General features: G+C 31.5%; 2 protein-coding genes across 3 annotated transcripts in view; one reads left to right on the top strand and one right to left on the bottom strand.

Annotated features, from left to right (window-relative positions):
* The window catches only part of LOC106478425 (RNA exonuclease 4-like), a 25643-nt gene extending 17007 nt beyond the window's left edge, over positions 1–8636 (top strand). The window contains exons 4-7 of the mRNA XM_013938967.2: positions 162–355; positions 2875–2963; positions 4441–4590; positions 7641–8636. Coding sequence (XP_013794421.1) covers positions 162–355; positions 2875–2963; positions 4441–4590; positions 7641–7754 — 547 coding nt within the window. The 3' untranslated portion in view covers positions 7755–8636. The remainder of the gene's footprint in view (positions 1–161; positions 356–2874; positions 2964–4440; positions 4591–7640) is intronic.
* Positions 8637–9051: 415 nt separating this feature from the next.
* The window catches only part of LOC106478430 (ras association domain-containing protein 1-like), a 70256-nt gene continuing 58330 nt past the window's right edge, over positions 9052–20977 (bottom strand). The window contains exons 10-12 of one of the 2 annotated variants that reach the window (XR_002609899.1): positions 16819–16856; positions 13051–13174; positions 9052–9402 (exon numbers count right to left, since the gene is read on the bottom strand). The gene's annotated coding sequence lies outside the window, so the exon portion shown is untranslated. Of the gene's footprint in view, positions 9403–13050; positions 13175–13343; positions 15283–16818; positions 16857–20977 lie in introns of those variants that run through there. The other variant, XR_002609898.1, reaches the window with a different exon arrangement.

Below are 20977 nucleotides of genomic sequence, written 5' to 3'. Positions count from 1 at the left end.
ATATATATATATATATATATATATATATACACACACATATATATACACACACACACATACATATATATAAATATATTTTATAGAAAAGGATGTAAAACACTAAATTTCTTATAGCATGCCAAAGGAAAATGAAATGAAAAACTTTTTTGCTTTTATTACAGGTTGACAAAAGTGGTTGCCATGGACTGTGAGATGGTTGGTGTTGGAGACAGTGGCAAAGATTCAGAGCTGGCAAGAGTGTCCATTGTTAATTTAACAGGGCATTGTGTTTATGACAAGTTTGTTAAGCCAATAGAAGAAGTTACTGACTACCGCACACATGTCAGTGGTATACGACCTGCTGATTTAGAAGCAGGTCAGGAATTGTATTTATACCCTATCCTTACTAAATGTAAAATATAATATTTTATTAAAGCTAAAATGTATTAGTAACCTATTTTTCATTTATAGTTGTATGGTATTATAAAAATTAACCTTATAGTAATATTCTATACACAAGGTGGGCAACTTATTACACCTATGTAAGTTGTTGGTGATATTCTCCATAAAGAGTGTAACTATTATATATTTCTCATAAGACATTAGTATTAGGCCTATTACATTTTTAAATACTACATTCTTACTCTAGTCCCTTAGGGATTTTCAAGAATTAGAAGAACGTATAACAATAGTATTACAAACACACTATATTTGTCATATCCCTAGCTGATTAAGAATTTTGCTCGATCCAGAGCTCTTCAGTCTGGCTTGAAACAATACCTATTTTATCCATATGATACAAAAACAGTTATGGTGTGTATGCCTATTACAAGCTGGCAAAGAATGATTAAAATTATACTTGTCATAAGACATTGGTGTTACTATTAGGCCTTAGGAACTAGATTAAGAATGTAGTGTTTAAAAATGTAATAGGCCTAATACTAATGTCTTATGACAAATACAGTTGTAATCCTTCTTTGCCAGAGCATAATTAGTTCAGGCCAGTAAATTCATCTTTTTTAGGTCAAAGCCACTTGGCCTTGGATTTTCTCTAATTTTCAAGGGCACCAAGGCCAAAAAAAAATTCACTGGAGGGCACTAAGGCCACAGTACACATTAATGTTAATGGAATACAAATGAGTTTTCCAATTAGTTTAGTAAATATAACATTAAGTTTTTTCATTGGGGGCTTGGGAAGCTGACCTATCCTTCCAGTTTATGTTTATTAGGTAGGTAAGTATTAACTTTAACCAATGAGACTTGTGAAGTAACAGTATATCAGCTTTAAGATTAAAACAAGAGGTATCATGCTGATCTAAAATGCCCTGTATCCATAATAAGATTCCTAGTTTTTGCCCCCTCCTAACCCTGAATGACATTTAACCTAAAAATCTGTGCAAATTTTGGCACCTCTTTCCACTTATTAACTTGTCTAACTTTGAGAAGAATCAAATAAAATCCCTGGGAGGAGAAGCATTTTAAAGGTTTCCAGTTTAAAGTTTTCCTCTGCTGAATTTACAAATCATGAACAAGTTTCAGGCATCTCTATCCACTTACTAATTTATCCAACTTTGATAAAGATCAGACTTGCACATAAAGAGAACAAGTGCTTTATAAGATTTGTAGTTTTTTCCCCTCCTGACCCCAAATGACCTTTGACCTAAGAATTGTATACAACTTTTTTGCACCTCTATCCATTTATTATTTTGTCTAACTTTGAGAATTATCAAAATTTATAGGAAGAGGAATTTAAACACCTAATTTCTACCAACAAGTTGAAAGTTTTTTGGCATTGCTGTGCCTTTGTTTACATTCTTTCCCATTGGCAAGCTTCAGTTGTTAGCCACCTGTGCTGTGATTCATATTGTGCTTAACTTTATCTATAAATATTTTCTACATCCTGAAGTTATGACTATTACAACATTTATTATTGTTTAAAATTGTTATTGTTATAGATGATGTAGCAATACTGCACTTTAAAACAGTAACAAGGTGTCAACATTTTTCCTGTATAATATCGTAAGAAAATGCTTTCATAACCAGAACTTGCCTGTTCAACACTCTCCATATCTGGCAGATGCTGAATAATAAAGCTCTTTATGTTATAACTGCAGAGTACTATGAATTTATGATCACATCTATCCCACACTGAAATAAATGATACAGTATAGTTATAAATAATGAAATGTCTTTTGATGACACAAATACCCCAATGGCTAAAGCTGCAGTGGTTAACAATTTTAGGAGGAATTAATTAATCTGCTATTACTGAAGTAGAGGCTAAGTATAACTACAGTTAATGAAGTTTTTTTTTGTTCTCACCTAGATAATGATTTGTTAACATTGCAGGTAAAACAAGTAACAGGGTGGAGGTGTAAAAAAATGTATTAATTTATTTTCAGAATTTGTGATAGGGAATATTGCTTTAGTACATTTTACTAATGTTAAAGTCTGAAGGATATCAAACTGCAAAAGTAAAGTTTGCAATGAAAATAGTGGTTGTGGTTCATATATATATATGTTGTAATTGACATATTGTAACGAAGTATTTGGAATACAGACTCAGTACGTATGTTGTAATTGTCATATTGTAACGAAGTATTTGGAATACAGACTCAGTACGTGTGTTGTAATTGTCATATTGTAATGAAGTATTTGGAATACAGACTCAGTACGTGTGTTGTAATTGTCATATTGTAATGAAGTATTTGGAATATAGACTCAGTATGTATGTTGTAATTGTCATATTGTGATGAAGTATTTCGAATATAAACTTGATACCTTAATTGTATCTACATGAGCTGCATTGGAAGCATAGTTAAGTACAAAGCTGGTTTAGATACCAAGAGATTTTGATCAGAAATTTAGTTTCTTTCCTTTGATTTTTTTTCCCAGGTGAAGAATTTAGTTTAGTACAGAAAGAAGTTTATGATATTCTAAAAGGAAGAATTTTAGTTGGTCATGCTGTTCATCATGATCTGAAGGTAAGTACTTGGTTTATGAATAATAAAGAGAGAAAAACTACAAAAAGATAATCTGGTTTGTGAAACTTAAAAGAAGGAAATAAAAAGCATCACTATAAGAAAGTGCTAAAAATATTATCTGAATACTCATGATAAAACAGTGAATTTATGTATTCAAAGGAAATTAAACTGACTATAAGAAATCATACCAAAATTAAAAGGAAGAAGTATGAACTATCACTATAATTTGGAAGTTTCACCTTGGAATTGTATTATAAGTTTATTAGCATCTTCAACATAACATCCACAAAAAATACAAATTCAGTGAATGCGACTCGGTATCAATGCCTTTATTTTTGTTGTCAACTTAGTACAACATTGTTCCGAGTTAACTCCGTGATCTTAGCCCAGTCAAAGTGCACACGTCGTGACCTTTTAGAGAGTTACACTAATAACATTAAAAATGTAAATAATTTTTTTTTGTCAGTGTATGTTAATAACTTGGCATTAAAACTTAGTTTATAATTCATATTATTTACATTTAAGTTTGGATAATATATGACATTAGTGGTGAGTGAAGGACTATACATCAAAACCAAACAGACTATATGAGCCTACATTTATTTGCTTCACTCTTCCAAGCAGCACTGATGAGTTGTGAATTCAGCAAAACTAGTCTGCTGCAGTAGAAGTAGCGAATCAAATAGTAGATTAAACCTCTATTCATTGTTTCTTCACTGAAATTTACGTTTTGGTGAAGAAAATAAATTAAATAATTAAGTTTTAATTTTGTAATTTGAAAAGGAAATATTTTAAGTAAATTCTCAGTCTTCTCCGTATCGCGTGGCACATCTTCCTTTCAATTCTCCTGTTTAGATTTTCTCTGTTTCCTTTTATGGGTTTGAGAGTGTCCAACCAATTAGAAACACAAACTATTGATATTAACAGGCCAGAGTATAGAATTATAACCTCTCACCATCTTTATTTTCGATGATATCAATAACTTTGTCACACTTGCTACAGGAGCCCTTCCCAAAGCTTAAGTTGCTGGAAAAAAAATTGCATAAACTAATCCTAGTGTAATAAACATAGTTTATCTCTATTAAATAACTGGAAACACAGTGGTAGTTCAATGTTTTTCAGCATATTTTTATATGGTATTGTAATATGTTTTAATATACACTCTGGAAACTAAGTTGTTCAACTGTAATGTAATATTGACAGAAAGTGGTGTTTATAAACCTGCCACCAAATGCTACATCACTGAAAATACTTGAGTATGTTATAAGATATTGAGCCACATATATTGTGCTATGGTAATGCAGAAGTTACATGCTACCATGATACTTGTAAGTCATGATTTGTTTCACCCCTTTTTTTTTTATTACCATAACTGGAATTGCAGAAGTTTGGCATCATCCTCTCTAGCAATTGTTTTTGTTTGCTGATAACCTCTTTTATTTAGACATTCTTTTAAATATCCTACACATTTCTGTAGGTATTATTTTTAGATCATCCACGTAGTAAAATCAGGGATACTGCTTATTACCAACCATTCAAGAAAATGTGCAATGGAAAAACTCCATCTCTGAAGAAATTAGCAGAATGTCTGCTTGGAGTAAAAGTCCAACAAGGGGAACACAGTTCAGTAAGTAGTTACAAATAACACCACAAAGTAAAAATGTAAGGAACAAACATATGATCAATTATATATATAAGAAGTTTCTTTTAATGCATTGGTACATAGTCAGTTTATTTTTTTACTTGTATGTAAACTGTGTATCTTTCAGTATAATTAAGAAGAATATATATATATTGGTTTTCCCTGATGTGTAATTAGGTTAATATGTATACAGTACACTCCTTTCAGCTATACTATAACACTGTAAAAGTTCATGCTACAATTATCATATGGTACTGTATGGCAAGTCATCTACACAAGCTAGTTTTGATGATAGGAACGTTTTTCTTTTTAAAGTACTACAGATTTATATTTAAAGAAAAGTGATTTAAAGAAATGGGGAAGTTATTAGTTGCAATGATAATTTAAAATACTTAAAAGCTCTTAAATTTTGGGCTAAGATCTATAAGCAAATATAATGTGATTGGATTTTTAGTTTTAGATATGCCCCATTTCAGAATAGTTCATTGATCCAACAGCTAGAACCAGTTGAGGAATAAATGGGGTTAATACTAGTTTTTGTTTCTTAAAATTTGGTATCAACAAAATTATGTAGTAATAAGTTTGATATATGACAACCACTTGTAATATTTAAAGATTATTTTTTAAAAAAGGTCAGCTATATAAACTAAAAGCATTTTTACAAATATGAATATTTAGGTATATTTGAAGTACTGTTTGCACGTCTAATTAAAATGATAGTAGATTATCAAATAAAAACAATTACATTAGCTTCTGATAAAGAGGAATAATAGAAGGTTGAATAAACTATGTGATCAGGCAACTAATTTGCTGAAAGTCTTTTTTTAGTAAGTACCTATCTATGTTTGTTTTAATTTAACATTTTAACAAAATAGAAATATCTAAAACACTATCTAAACCATTTTATGTTTTCATAGTGTATTTACTTTCAAAGCTACATTTTTTAATGCATGGAAACAATTCCCCAAAAAACACAGGTATGGCCTCAGATGCAAAAAAACTTATTTCAAGTTGTGAACTTCCTAAATTTATAAACACAGCTGTTATCTCCAAAATTATAAGGCTCTAGTAGAATGAATGTGACTTTTTAAAATGCTAGAATGCAGTGAAAGTCTTTGCAAAGATGGTGTCAGCATCTGAGATAAATCACAGTTGTTTAACCCTCTCACCCTGGGTATCCTTTACTGTGCATGACATAAGGTTTTAGTGTCTTACATTCAAAATTTTATTAAACTACTTTTTGTTTAAGTTATACCAATTATTATAATATAAAATCTTAGCTAATAATCCATATTTTAATAGTATATAACTTTTAAGTTCTTATTTTTATAAGGCAATATTTAAAATAATCCTGAATATCCCCGAGTGTGACTCACATGGCACATTTTTTCTAGGTATCTTCTCATCTCCATTTTATCCCCCAAGAAACTACGAAAATAAATGGTAAATTACTCACTATAAAATTGTCATTGCTCAGACAAATCATAATTTTTATAGCCTTCAATTTTGTTTGGTTACAGAGCTATCAAATAGAAAATCAGACCCCCTCCTGCCACACCCACCTGTCACATCCTCTCTTTCAGGATTTGTTAATAGTTCTCTCTTACGTTTAATTATGTATTTCCTATAATGTATAGAAAGTCAAAAGTTTTCATCTATCAAATGACGTATTGTATAACATTGTGTTCTGAACACAGAATGGTCAATCTCACTTATAATACATGGTTTATTCCTGTGGGAAAGTTAACAAATAGATTGGATGCCTTTCTAATGGCTCTTGTCGTATAGTTAGAAAGCCAGAAAAATTGTGATTGTTAGAGGAAATTGTCTTCTTTTTGCCCATTATTAGTCTATGTTCTTTTGTGCATTATGTAATTAAAAATTATTCAATGAACTACTACCATTAATTTAAAAAAGTAGGGTTAACTGTCATCAATAGTCGGGAGCAAAATAAAAAAAGAATACTCGGGTAAGTACTTTATTTCTTGTTTTTTATGTTTATTCATTTATTATTATAAAAGTAACTAAAATGTAAAGATAGATATCTCTTTAGGTTAGTTAAGGTTAGATTAGGTAAAATAATATTAATAAAAAAATTTTATGAGGCATGCACACGAGCAGCTCAGAGTAGCTTGTGGATAATATAATTCAGTAGAGTAACGTGAGCTGCACATTCCCCAAGTAATTTACAACTTATAATGGCATGAATAGTAGTTAGACATGGTTCAAAGGACAATGAAACAATAAGATTTAATTAACAATAGATGTATACTGTTACGAGTTTAAAGCTACTTAGGATAAATGAATGTAACTTCATGCTACATTTGAAGCCAATTGAGATTGAAAAAGAGTGCAATTTAGATTTATTTTTGGTGGTCACGAGGTCAGTCAAATTGACCAATCTTGTATAGAGTTAGGGTAGAGAAAATAACAGATCAGTTATAAAGTTTTGGAGATTACACAAATGAAATTTGGGATTTTTGAGATGAAGAAAAGTATTCTTAATCTTAACATGAAAATCACTTTGCACACGGATTATTCAAAACAAATACTCAATGTATTCATGGACAAATCTTTATTTTAGTTTATTAAAAATACTTCTCTGAAAAGTATGTTTTTTGTATGTGAAATACTTATAATGTTAACTGAAAGACTGCCAAATTTTGTGAAGTTATACACACTATATTGAAAGTTAGAAGTTCTAAATCTATAAAGACTACACGAGTACAAAGAAGTCAAGTTGTTGGTCAAATTGACTGAGCATGTGTGGAGAGGGTTACTTAATAGCCGTACTTGAATAGAAGGTTTACATGATCATAAAATGGAACTTTACAACATTAATATGGGTTGTCATTCTGAAATATTTTGTATTCCTTCAAGTTTAAACTAAGTAGGTAAAATCAACATAGTTCTTGTTATTCAATAAAACTTGTTTTCCATAGGTGTACCTTATAGTATTTGTTTGAGAGATTTGTGTCTTGATAAATCTAACAGTGCAGTAATCCTTGTACTAATTAATGTTTTGTTTTACACAGGTTCAAGATGCTCAAGCGGCTATGCGGCTGTACACTATGTATCGTTCTGACTGGGAAGCTGCAGTACACAAATTAGCTCAACACAGAAGAAATCAGTTGAAAAAGCCTAAATGATGTTGGTGAATGTGTGATTGTTGAATTTCTGTACAAATGACTGAAAAGTTTTATACCTATGTAAAAAAAAAAACAACTATCAGTGTCCTTGTCATTACATTAATCAATTCAATAAAGTGGTGTGGGATTTCTGATAGTAACAACTATGAAATGTAAAAGAATTATTCTTACTGGTATTCATTTAATAAATTTTATGTTTAGACACTCATACATCCTCCAAATTTTGACTTTTAGTGGATAAAGAATAAATAATTTGCTAAATTAAGTTTTATGACATATTAAATCAGCATCCAAAATTCTGTGAATCCTTTTATCCAAAAGTTATCAGGACCAGTGCAGTTTTTGAAACAAGAATAGCAAACAGATGCTGTATTAACCAGTAATTCTTCTAAGTGGTGTATTGCACATGAAGTTTGCAAAAAAAACAATACTTTGTTATATTAGTCATATGTTAATTGTGGCTAATCTGTAAGCCACACTATTTAGAGGTGTCACTTCCTTTCTAAATTAATTGAAAAATAATTACTAATTTAGTTAATTTAAAGTGTTAATATAGACTAGTTAATAGAAAATATACAGCTGTAGTTAATAATTATTTGTTTGGGGGCAAAGTAAAAAAAAAAAGAGGAATATGAATCTAGTAAAATGATGTGTGTGAAAGTAAAATTCAGTGAAACCGTTTATTTACATATTCATTAAGTAATAGAATTATTATTCATAACTGTTCAAACAAATTCAGCATAAATTTGATTGCTTATATTTAGCCACTGACAACATTGTTTCATTGCAGTTGGATAGTTATGCCATATTTTCTATTGATGAAGTAATGAATAACTGTAAAAGTTTTATTAAATGTTAAGTCAATAAAATACTTTCATTTTATGTTTATCTAGTGAGAAAAATATGTATTTTGTCTTTATGGGATTTTAAAAAACTATCCATGTTCTATGACTGTGTAAACAAATCCCACAAGGCATTGAGTTAGGTTGAACATATAATTTTCTCTTGAAATTACATCTGGTGCTTCTATTTTTTTTCTTCTTTTTTACTTTAGTTTTTTGGACTTTGGTGGGAATTTTCCATCTATGAATGATTTGAGATCTTAATTTTTTTGAAACAATATTATGGATGTTGCTTTGACAATTCATTATAGATAACTGTAAATTCGGAGGTCTGATTGTCCCCTAACCAAAATGATTTTTTTTACATCTACACTTTTCACCCTTTTTCAAATCTTAAGTCTTTTGGTGTACTTCCATCTCTGTATTTCAATACTGTTGAGTGATGAATAGTTTTGTTCAGTATAAAACAAATTCTTATTTACGACATTTTAATACTAATACATGTTTAGTACTAGAAAAAATGGGTAACCATGAAAGATGAAAATTGATGGTAGTTTTAACTGCAAAGCAAAACACAATCCATTATTTTAGCCTATTAAAGTGTTCTTTAGAAAATCTACTACTAAACATTTCATCATTTCAGGTAAAACTTCTTCGAGCAGGATACATCTTATTTATCTCATGTTTTTTCCCACAGTTGTGCTAGAGTTCTTCTGTTTCTTTAATTCTGAATTTACACAGGATTATTCTTGCTTGGAAAGGTTACTTTCTAGAAGTAATCAAACTTTGGAATATTCTTATTATTCCTGAAAGATATGTAAAGAAATTACTGACAATTTGTTTTTAAAATCATAAATGTACAAGTAAAATAGAGGATTGTGTACACTATATTAAAACAATTTTGGAGCCTCACTACACATTACAATCCATGTCATAACTGTGCATTTTAACAATAGCCCTGCAGCACAGTTTACATTGCAAAAAGGCTGTCATGCCCAAAGCACACCATGCCTCCCTAGTGGTTTCCCAATGCCCATTTCATAGATATTTATGTTTGGGAAATTTCTAAAGTGAAGACTAAGCAGAAATAGGATTAGACCCTATTTCCCACCTTGCCAGACAAATGCAATTTTAAATTGAAAAGCCAATTTGGGGTTATATCACCAAAATGAAAATATATAGGATAGTTTGAAGATCTTGTCAAAGCCCACTTCATAACCTTGAAAAAATGGTTGAGGCGTGGAACATTGGTTCTGATAACTAACTAACTCCTATAGCACCTGGGCTTCTCGACCCCTAGCCACTCTCAAAAAGTCTCTCCATCTCTACCTGCCCTTAGCAACAAAAACAAAATTTACGTTTATTACATTTAACCGAATAATCACCAACAGAACATTCAAATTTTACTTTCAACTTTCAATGCCTAGCCCCAACTTCTCAAACCCTAACCCCTAATGTTCTCAAAACCTCCACTTTCCCCAGAAATTCACTTCTCAAACCATGCCTGTTATTAACCCCTATTGTTCTCTGAATCACTGACTTTAAGCAGGCGGTCAATTTTTGTTGCTCGTTTTGTTTATAACTAAACCAATTATTGACTAACTTTCAGTACCTCGTTAGTTGCCACAAAGATTATTGCTTAAATGCCAAACTTCAACACTCAGTTGGAGCCAAGTATTACCTGGGTAGCCCAATACCCAGCCGGTTACTCGTGCATCCCTAGTCCTAACAGTACATTCAAATCCGTAACACAAACTTGCTTCCACACTTTTCATTATTTTTATGGAAATACCTATTTTTGACAGAGAGAAACATTTTGGTATTTCTGAAAATATAAAGAAAGAGCAAATTAGTAAAATAAAAGCAAAATTAAATTAATATCATTTTAACTATCACAGTTTATCGTACATAGAACCACCAAGTACCTTATATTTTATGTCTAAAATATATGTATATATTATATTTTGATGGGCTTCAGTTTACTCCTACCAAATATAACATTATCAAAAACTGTTTTCTCCTGACATCATAGAGAAATACTTGAGCTCATGTTAAAAATACAGTAAGATAAGGTACAGAATAATCTAAAACGGAAATACAGAACCCACAACAGACTAGTATCACCAATTGAAAAGACACTGAACAAGTACATCGTTTGAAACTTTTAAATCAGACTTGTCAAGAACAATTTTTGAACCGAAGTGTGAGAAGTAAGTCTTTCAATCTACAAGAGTGAATTGTAGTATCCACATCTTTTACAGAAATCCCAGCAAAGAAGTACATGTATATGGTGATATCTCTTGAAAAATATGTTAATCCATGGATAGTTTTACTTTCTGTACAATGCCAACAGTGTTTGTTAGCTATCAAATCATCTTATTCATTCTTTGAGACAATTAAGTAAGCTATAATTAAGTACAGGTGGCAATATATAACAATGACAAAACTATCTTTCCCATTCCTTGAAACAATGTCAGTAAGCTATAATTAATATGTTGTAAATTATAGGTGACAATATCATATAGCAGTAACAAAAACTATTGTATTCATTTCTTTAGACAATTACAAAAACCAGCTTGTTCATTCCTTAAGACAATATCAGTCACCAAAACCAACATCTTTGTTCCTCAAGACAATATTAACTAGCAGTCATCAAAACCAGCTTGTTCATTCCTTAAGACAATATCAGTCACCAAAACCAACATCTTTGTTCCTCAAGACAATATTAACTAGCAGTCATCAAAACCAACTTGTTCATTCCTCAAGACAGTATCAAATAGCAGTCACCAAAACCAACATCTTTGTTCCTCAAGACAATATTTACTAGCAGTCATCAAAACCAACTTGTTCATTCCTCAAGACAGTATCACATAGCAGTCACCAACATCTTTGTTCCTCAAGATAACATCACAAAGCAGTCACCAAAACCAACTTTTCTGTTCCCCTCAAGACAATATCGGGTATCACTCACCAAAATCAGTATTTGCTTTTGGAGCTAATGGTAGTCCAAGGTATCACTTCATCTGAGTACTAGAGACTGTGTAATTTAGCACCAAAATTATTGTACTCATTCCTGGGGACATTGTTAGCTAGTTATCGTCAAGCAAACAAACATTAGCCATAACCAGAGTTACACCAGTTGAAAATACAAAGAAATCAATATCACTGCTGAAGCATTGATCTTGTATTTCTCTTTCCTTAACAGTCATGTTAACATAGAATATTAGATATTCATCGTTAAATACTTCTTGTATTGACTATTGCCAAATTCAGGGTTTCTCAACCTTTTGCACCTCAAAGTGCACTTAGTTATTTAGCATAATAATAAAGGCATACATATTGAGATGATGACAGTCACAGTTGTCCTGACCTAGGATGAGAATCACTGGCCAAAATTACCTTCTCAACTTTTCAAATTCAGTCGGTCATAGCTAACTAATTTTTGTTTCTGCAAAAACAGGTTAAATTACATATAAAAGAACTAAGCTCAGACTACATTTTTGAAATTACTGAACATGCATTTTGAGTTTTAAACCATCACTTGCAGATAATAAATAAAAAGAAGCAAATAATTCTAGCAGTCAACTGAATGTTTAACCATAAAAGTACTAAAAATCTTCCCATTAAATATGTTAATATGATGAAACAGCATTTTTAACACACTTGGATTTTATCACTGCTGATAGTTTTTATTAATGTTTCATTTTGACTTGTGTTAGACTAGTGACTCCTGCAGCTTTTAATTTTGCATAGGCTTTCAAAAACCCAAATTTTAATTTTGGCGTTGAAATCTGATCTATATAACAGCCTTAATGAGATTAACTTTTACACTGTGACAAAGAATTAAAGATATACATCACAACTTACTATCCCAGTAGTCCCTTTAAATGCAAATATTCTTAAATAACCACCCTGATTTCTTCATGACACAGCAGATGGCATAAATGCAAATGCACTTAAGCTCTGTATAGGTACAAAACTGTTCATTATGTATTAAAGTGTAGCTGGCAACTTTGAATCATGACCTTGTTCAACAGTAAGTCTAATATCTAGAATTTAACTATTCAAATAATGTAGAAACTTATCAACATGATTTTGAAATTTAGATGTAATCATTTCATGGTAATAGTCTACAAGATGAAGTGTTTAACTTTTAAGATGGCTGAAAAGCAAGTGTCTGTCTGGTAGAAACATCATTATCAGATTTTTATTTTTATGGCTACTTAAGGCACCAAATATAAAAATGAACAAAAATACAATAAATTTCAGACCACATGAGTTGAATACTTTCAACAGTGGTTAGAATTCAAATACTTCCAACCATATGATAAAATATATTACAAAACAGTCTCAACACAATCTCTATCAGAAGTAAAAAAAAGAAAAGCATGGCTTCAGCGGTGCTTACAGGTTCAAACTGTGTACGACTAATTACTAGATGAGTTACATTTTACCTTTTTTCAATAATGATGGAGGGTAATTTCTTTCTGGCTTATTCTGACAGTAGAAACTGCTGCAGATATTATAATTGGTATTGGGAGGAAGTAATCTCTCAGCAGATAATGTGTCATTTCATTCCTTTAGAAAAAAAAAAGAAAGATAAAATACATTTGCTTATGATGTTAACCTCAATTCTGCATTTTCACACCGATGGAATAGAACTCTTTCAAGATGATAATGTAAAATCTCATCACACTCAATGTCCAAAATTGGTTTTATTAGCATTACAAAGGAGGATCTTTTGAACAAAGTTGAATATCTTATTGGACAATATAGTCCTCTGCTGGTATAAGTTAACTCTCAAATTATACCACACACTAACATTGGGATCTGTATATTGCATCATACTGGGTAATTTTATATCTATCTGTTACAACACTATAAAACTGACCAAAAACATTATGTGACTGTAAATTAATGCAAAGTTAATAGTAAAATAAATAATGCATTAGACTGAAATGCATGCAGCATTAAAAGAAGAAAGGCTTCAGATATAGTACAAATAAAAACTTTGTTTTCAAGTGGTCCCCTTTAACACTCAATAATCTAAAGAAATGTCAGAATCATCCATAACTTGTTTTATTGTTGAAAGTTACTGGCAAATTGCTATACTTGTGGTTATAAATTGTTTATCATTTTTAAGCTACAATAGATATGAAATATATCTGAAACAGAGTATCATACTTTTTAGAATACAGATTTATAGAGCAGTAAACATTAAATATGATAAATGTTTAGCATTATTACTCAAACCAGAAGACTGAATTTCTTTTTAATGACCTTATTTCTTATACAAATTGACCAAGAATTGGAAGAACTAGGTTTGATGATCTGTTAAATTTAGGCCAAGATTGTTCTTAGTCATAATTTCTCATCTTGACACGTCAATTATATTTAGTAACACCATTTACTTGAGACAAATTATATAATGTAACTATTAAAAAAAACAAAAAAAACACTGGCATTTGTGTGACCAAACTCGTAGCTGAGCTCAAATATCAAACAGAACTGGAAAAAATTCAGTACAACAAACCAAATACCTCAGTTACATGGTAAATAACATAATTAAAAGGTTTGCCAAGTATCTTTTCTGTTTTTGGTTTTATGGAATTTCATAGATATCTGTAGCAGCCATTAATATCATACACGTGTAACATGAAAGAATTTGTTTCTTAAACTAATAGATTATGCATCACACTTGAAAAAATCTAGGTTTATTATTAATAAACCTAATTCAACTTTAGTACTCTAAAATTGTTCTCACTCTGGTACCAATTGTGTCTACAAAGTTATGGGAGAGAGAGAGAAAAACACTCAGAAAAGTAACCTAAAACACCAAAGTAAATTTTCCAGATAAAATTTAATACACGACACATGTATTTTGATCAAGTGCAGAATAATAGTTTTATCTCCATTTCATACTCACTTTACACTGTTTTGTTCATCTGCCATTAATCAAATTATCAAACAATTTAGAGCTATTTGTACTTTAAACTAAAGTAAAATACAAGACAATTGACAATAAAAATCGTTTTTACTCAGCAATCCAAAATAAAACTGGTCAAATATATATTATCATTAAGCCCAACCAACCAATTGCAACACTTTCAAAAACTGTGTACTTCCATATCAGCTTGTAAACAAACTGTTCCTTCTACATAAAAACCTTTTTTTCTTCACTAGTCTTTTTTTTCTTTTACAACAGGCAGAAGTAAAAGTGGTCAAAACACAAGGTAAATATGTTGTTGAAGCACTTCAAAGGAATATATTTCCCACTTGTATTTGTGACAGGATAAAATCCATCTTTTCAGACCTATCTTTTGTCAATAAGATATTGCCTATGAGGCTTTTTATTTAATATTCAAACTCATCAATTTCTTCTTTTTTACAATAACATTTAATTCCAGTTTAGAAAGATAACTTGTAGGTCAGCAGGGGGTTATTTCCTCTTTTTATGTAAAGATATTCAAGGACTATCTGTGCTAACTGTTCTTAACTTTCAAGTGATAGACTAGAGGGAAGGCAGCTAGTCAACACCATCCATCACTAACTCATGGGCTCCTCTTATAGATTAGTGGAATTTGAAGATCACTCCTATAATGCACCCACTGCCTTACTTTTGGTGGTAATAGTACTTAAACCATGGATCCACAGTCTGGCTTACTAATCACTGCATTGTGCTCTGCCTGCCAAGCAAAAAAAAAGTACTTATTGTATTAATAAGTGGATTATGGATAGTTATGCAAAAATCATTTATAAGCATATACTTAGAAAACAAAACTAAGTGAATATGAATAGGGGGAATAATGTTTATGTAGTTAACTGAAAATTAAAAACATCTGCTAGAGAAAATAATGGAGAACAGATTTGAAGTGGTAAGTTATCCATTAGTGTCCAATCATAGTTTGGCTTCTTAGAATGAAGTGACATCACATATAGGTCAACTGGTGGAATGAGTTTCTGTGGTGGATTGGCTTGTATACTCAGAAAATCTCTGAGGATGATATTATTATTCTGGTAACAGCAACAGATGTATTTAATAACAAATATCCTTAAGATAATTAATAACAGAAAGAAGAGTGATGGTCATGTAGGTCATTTGTCTGACAGAGAAGTTGAATTTTAAAGGTCATCCAAAGAAAGACTGACATCCAGTGATACTTAATCTATCATAAAAATTTGAGAAATCATACAATCATGCAGTGTGTCTATACTTAATGCAAATTCAGAGAAGAAGAAGAGAATTCATGAACCAATAGAATCTTGTTGACTTTCACATAAGGTTTATTATTCATTTGGCTTTAGCCTGAAGAGTCAAAAGATAAAGCTTGCAAGTAAGATGTTTATCAAAGACAATTCTAAAATATTTGACAGCATTGGAAAGCTGAACCAAAGTGTTCTCTGCTCTAAAAATGCCAGGGTTTTGGTAAGATTTGATTTGTTTAGTGCATATTAAAAGTATAGTTTGGGTTTTGTTACCATTAAGGGAAAGGACCAAGAACAACACCAATGAAGAAAGCAACTGACTGCAGCCTGAATAACTTTATTTATTGTAGTAATATCATGGCAAATAGTCAGAAAAAGCAGTGTACTGAAAACAGGAAGAGGTTTGAGGTCAAGGCATATCTGCTACATAGAGAAGACAATATTGGAGATAGAAATGAACACTTACATGCATGATCCTTGTCCACTGTGAATAGAGCACTAGAGTTGCAGCCCCTATTTGTAATCCAGTTTGCAGACAGAGAAAAAAGCTTTTTATTTCTGGATGTAATGTGCTATTTTTTTTGCATAAAAAATTCAGCTCATTGCCAATTAGTGAACTCACATCTTGTATGCACCAAAAGAAAGGGAGCTGAAGTATCTATTTGAATGACTTTCTGTGTCTCAACTGGAAACTTGGAAAAACAATTTACATCTTAACTAAGGGGGTAAAAAACATATGATAGCATTCTGTACCATCTCACCCTTCTTTATCTTCAGGTTTCTCCTAAATCTAAAACTATAAAAACAATATCAAACTTTAACTGTGTGTGCTCCGAAAACGATTTTTAGTCCACCTCATATAACAGTACAGAAGAAGAACTTTTATTGTTTAGAAATGATACCCCACCCCAGTAAAACCACTTGCTTAACAATACTTAGAAATACAAGGGCAAAAACAATTTTACAAATACAAATAAATAAAATTAAGTAAAATACAATATACAAAGTTCACTTACCCTTTTAGGAAAGTGTAATCTAACAAATTATGCTCTACCTGAAAATGAAAAGAAAGTGCTCTTTAACTATATCTGCACTGGTTGGATCAAAATGTGCATATCATAACTTTTTACAGTTACATTCAAAATTACATTAAAGTACTTTATTGTTAGTGTACATAAATAAATTTTGGCATGAAAATGTAGATAATAAACGAAATTTTGATAATAAATAAGATTTGATTTCTTATTTCAAAAGTAAATATTAATACAAATGCTTGATGCACACTCTTGTATGTCGCATGTCTGGGCCTAAAGTTGTTAAATTTCCATTTATTACCTCTGCAAGGTTAAAAGTGCTTAACCAATTACAACATACTGACAGGCTAAAATATAAAATAAAAACCTCCCAACTTCATGATTTGCTAGACATTAATACATTTATCAAACCTAACAGATAAGCCCCTCTCATCTCTTCATTCTTATTTACTCACATCTACCTGTCCTAAGTACATCTTTATAATCAATAGAAAGAAAAAAGTTTAGACCATGTAAATCTAGTGGTTGTTTGTCAATTTTATGAAAAGGAAAGCCTAAATTCTCTATAAAATATTGAAGTGTGTTACTAAAATCATTTCTCAGAACAGAATTTCATTTCTTAATTTATATATACCTTAGTTAGAAAGCCAGCTAAATAACAGTAGTTTTGTGATGTCTTATTCTAGCAAGTGCTAATTTTTTTGTTTTCTAAAATGCATATTTAAAATTTACAAAAATTAATCTGTTTACTTCAGTTTGAAAGAATCAATGAGGTTTAGCAAAAGGGTTAGTGACCAAGTCTCCCATTTTAATTTTTTGTTCTACTCCTTGATCTTCTGAGATATTCATTTATGAAAGCAAATTTACACTTTACTTATTACTTACCTCCCTATCAACACTACATTATCCTGCCTGCCTACTACTTCTTCACTAGTTTCCTTGATTAACCTCCTTTAAGTTTTCCACATGCTAATTTTTTCAATAATTTCTGAATTTATTCATTGATACAAGTAAACAAGTTATAAAAATTATTTTAAAACAGATATAGATTTATGTGCCTGACTTCTTTTTGTGTTTATGTTTAATAAGTTTTAAATATTTTTTACATAGACAAATGATGTGGCAGTTCACAACTGACAGTTTTATATCCTTCTATACTAATTATTTGTCATGCAGCAGTTTTATGTTGGTTAACATCCTCATGAACCATAAATAAGTCATCGTAAACTTGATTTAATCCTCACCTAAGAACAATATTACATGATACAGCAATCAGTCCAAACAGCTTATACTCATTTGGCCAAATTTCTTTTCTCTCTCTCTCCCCTGAGGTATGGACAGGGGTGCCAACCTTACAATTTTGTTTTTACTGACACTATTAAAAGAAAACAATTTCTTTTTTGCTACTTACAGGTTTATGGATAATGTTAAAAAGGTAACTTTTTTTATACTGACTGTTCTTAAATTTGTGGATTCACAGTGTGAATCATACCCAAGTGTAAAGGTCACACACTTAGTATAGGCTCAGAGTTAATTTGTTTTCTTATTCCTTGGGGTTAGGAGATTGAAATGCAACTGGTAAAAATCCCAGCTGTTGCACTAACTCAGTTTCTACTGGTTATGTTCTATATACAGAAGCATGGAGTGGCATGGATAAATTACAATTGTGACAATCAGTGAGGGCATCCCTAGACTAACTGAGTTGTTCTCTACAGCACACCTAAGCATTCATTGACTAGCCACCACTTTGCAGATCTTTGCAACATTTAGCATTCCAGGCTGGCAAAGCACACTGACGATATCTTAAGCAGGGCAATGCGACGTGTTTTGCTGATCATGCCATTCACCCCCATATCTGCTTTTCTACCATTATCGAAATTCTACACAATTATGCTTCCATTAACCTGCCACAATGTGCAAGTGCACATGCTGCACCCCAAGTAATGCCAGCTCTGGTCCTGAAACTGCATATAGTGGCTGATATGGATTCAGAATACAACACTGATGATTTTGCTTGAGAACAAGGCACGTGTCAGGGTATGGATATCACTGGGATTTTTGAAGAGAGAGAAGGGCCTCCCATGAGCACTGATAGTAAAGATGCTGACAGAAGGTATTTGATTGTACCATAATTTTCCCAGGGGTTATGTGAAGCTATCAGTTTTTAAAAAGACAGAAAAATGTTATCTTGGTTGATTACAGCATTCCAAACAGATTGTTATTGTAGTCAGTGTAGTTTCTCTAGACAAGGTTGTTTCTGTGATGGCACAGTTTGAAGTGGTCATATCAAACCTGATGAAGAAGCCCAAAAGAAGCTATAAGCAATGGATACTTTGGTTGATACTTCTATTAAACAGTCTCAAGAGTCAACAAATAATGACTAACAGCTCCAATAGCACATGTTACAAAAATTGTTGTGATGCAGCCACCATAGTATGGGAGAACAGGTTTTCCCGGGTCCAGTTAACTTGACTGCTGCAGACGACGTTCTCAAAAAGATACTCATAACTTGAGGGATAGAGCCTCTCTTTTAAGTGTACTTAATAGGTCAATGGATTGTTTATATCCTCTCATGTGATGGGAACAGCAGACAAAAACTCCATTCTGGCTGAAGCTGCAGTAAAAGTTAGTTGATAGCAAGCCAGTGCTTTAGCTAGTTTAAACAAGTAGAGGATATCACTGTCATATGTACAGTGGCTGATTCAAACAAACATGGATTTGGCATCAATGGTATGTTCCTATAATTATGCACAGATGAGAGGTGAAGTTTATAATGAACACTGAAGCAGCCAAAACCCTACCATGTATGGTGCACTTTTAAGTAAAGCCACCACTATAGCTAGTTAACATGAACTTCTTTCTGGCACTAACATGATTTTTATGTTGGATACACGGGTGTCAAGCCAGTCACTGTCTTACTTAATTATTCAAATTACATATATATAACTTGTTTCAGAGAGTAGTTTGATGTTGTGAACAAAGAAACCTTCAAGTTTAGAAGCACATGTCACTGCTTAAAATGAAGTTGACTGAATTTCAATAACACAAACATGGAATCAGTTTGCAGTTTTTTTTCTATAGCACACTGGAAATAAGGTTGAGGTAAAAGAAATTACAAAGGAAATGATTCTACTTGTCTATAGTAAGGGCAATAGCCCTAAACGACATACTAAACATACAACATTTTCTCAAGGGGTGATAAGAGTTGCCTTGGAAATTACAGATCAGTGAATCTTATTTCTGTAGTGAGAAAAATTCTAGAGTCTGCTAAAAGAAAATCAACATGGATTGACAAAAGAAGAATCATTCCTTACTTATCTTTCAACTATTTTCAAGAATGTTACATGTTATCTGGATAAAAGAAAGGGTGTGGACTTAGTATACTTAGATTTCCAAACAACTTTTGATAAGGTGCAATGTAAAAGTTTGGTTAAGTAAAGCACATCAATGTAGTTGGAAAAAGACTAGTAAATTAGATGGTTGAGTGAGAGAAGGTAAAAAGCTATTATTAATGAAATCTAGTCGAAATGGACCCTTATTACTACTAGTTGAATGTCTTAGGGATCAGAATATGTTCAGGTGGGAGCAAGCCCACAAGCTATGAATACAGTAGCCATTACATAGTGCTGGAAATTGCCTTTATGTTTGAATGTGCTCTGGCTGATTATGGTTTATTTATGTACATCTAATTTTATCACTTATACTTAAATAGTATTGTTTTTTAATACATTCTAACTTAACTGAGGATGTTATGTACTATAGAATGACTTGAAAACATTGGCTTGTTGGAGAAATATTTGGCAAATGTTCTTTTATTTTAGCAAGTGCAAAAGAATGCATTTGGGTTATCATTATTTGGATCACAAAATTAATACAGGTAGGTAACAACTCAATCATATGACTAAAGAAAGGGATCTTGGTATAGTGGTGAATAAATCACTAAAGCCATCAAAGCAGTGCACTGTTGTTAGCAGTAAAGCTAATAGAATTTTAGGGTGTATTTATAGCCATAGTGATTACATGTCAAAAGAGATAATTATCCCACCATACACTGAGTGGTCACAAGTAAATAGACACCTAATTTTTTGTCATTTAACTAATTTATGCTAACTAATTTGTGTTCACAAAGCACTATAAAAAT

This window comes from Limulus polyphemus, unplaced genomic scaffold, assembly GCF_000517525.1.
Source record: "Limulus polyphemus unplaced genomic scaffold, Limulus_polyphemus-2.1.2 Scaffold210, whole genome shotgun sequence".
NCBI classification, from domain to species: domain Eukaryota; kingdom Metazoa; phylum Arthropoda; class Merostomata; order Xiphosura; family Limulidae; genus Limulus; species Limulus polyphemus.
The sequence above is the reverse complement of the archived record's forward strand: the minus strand, read 5'-3'. Positions and strand labels throughout refer to the sequence as shown.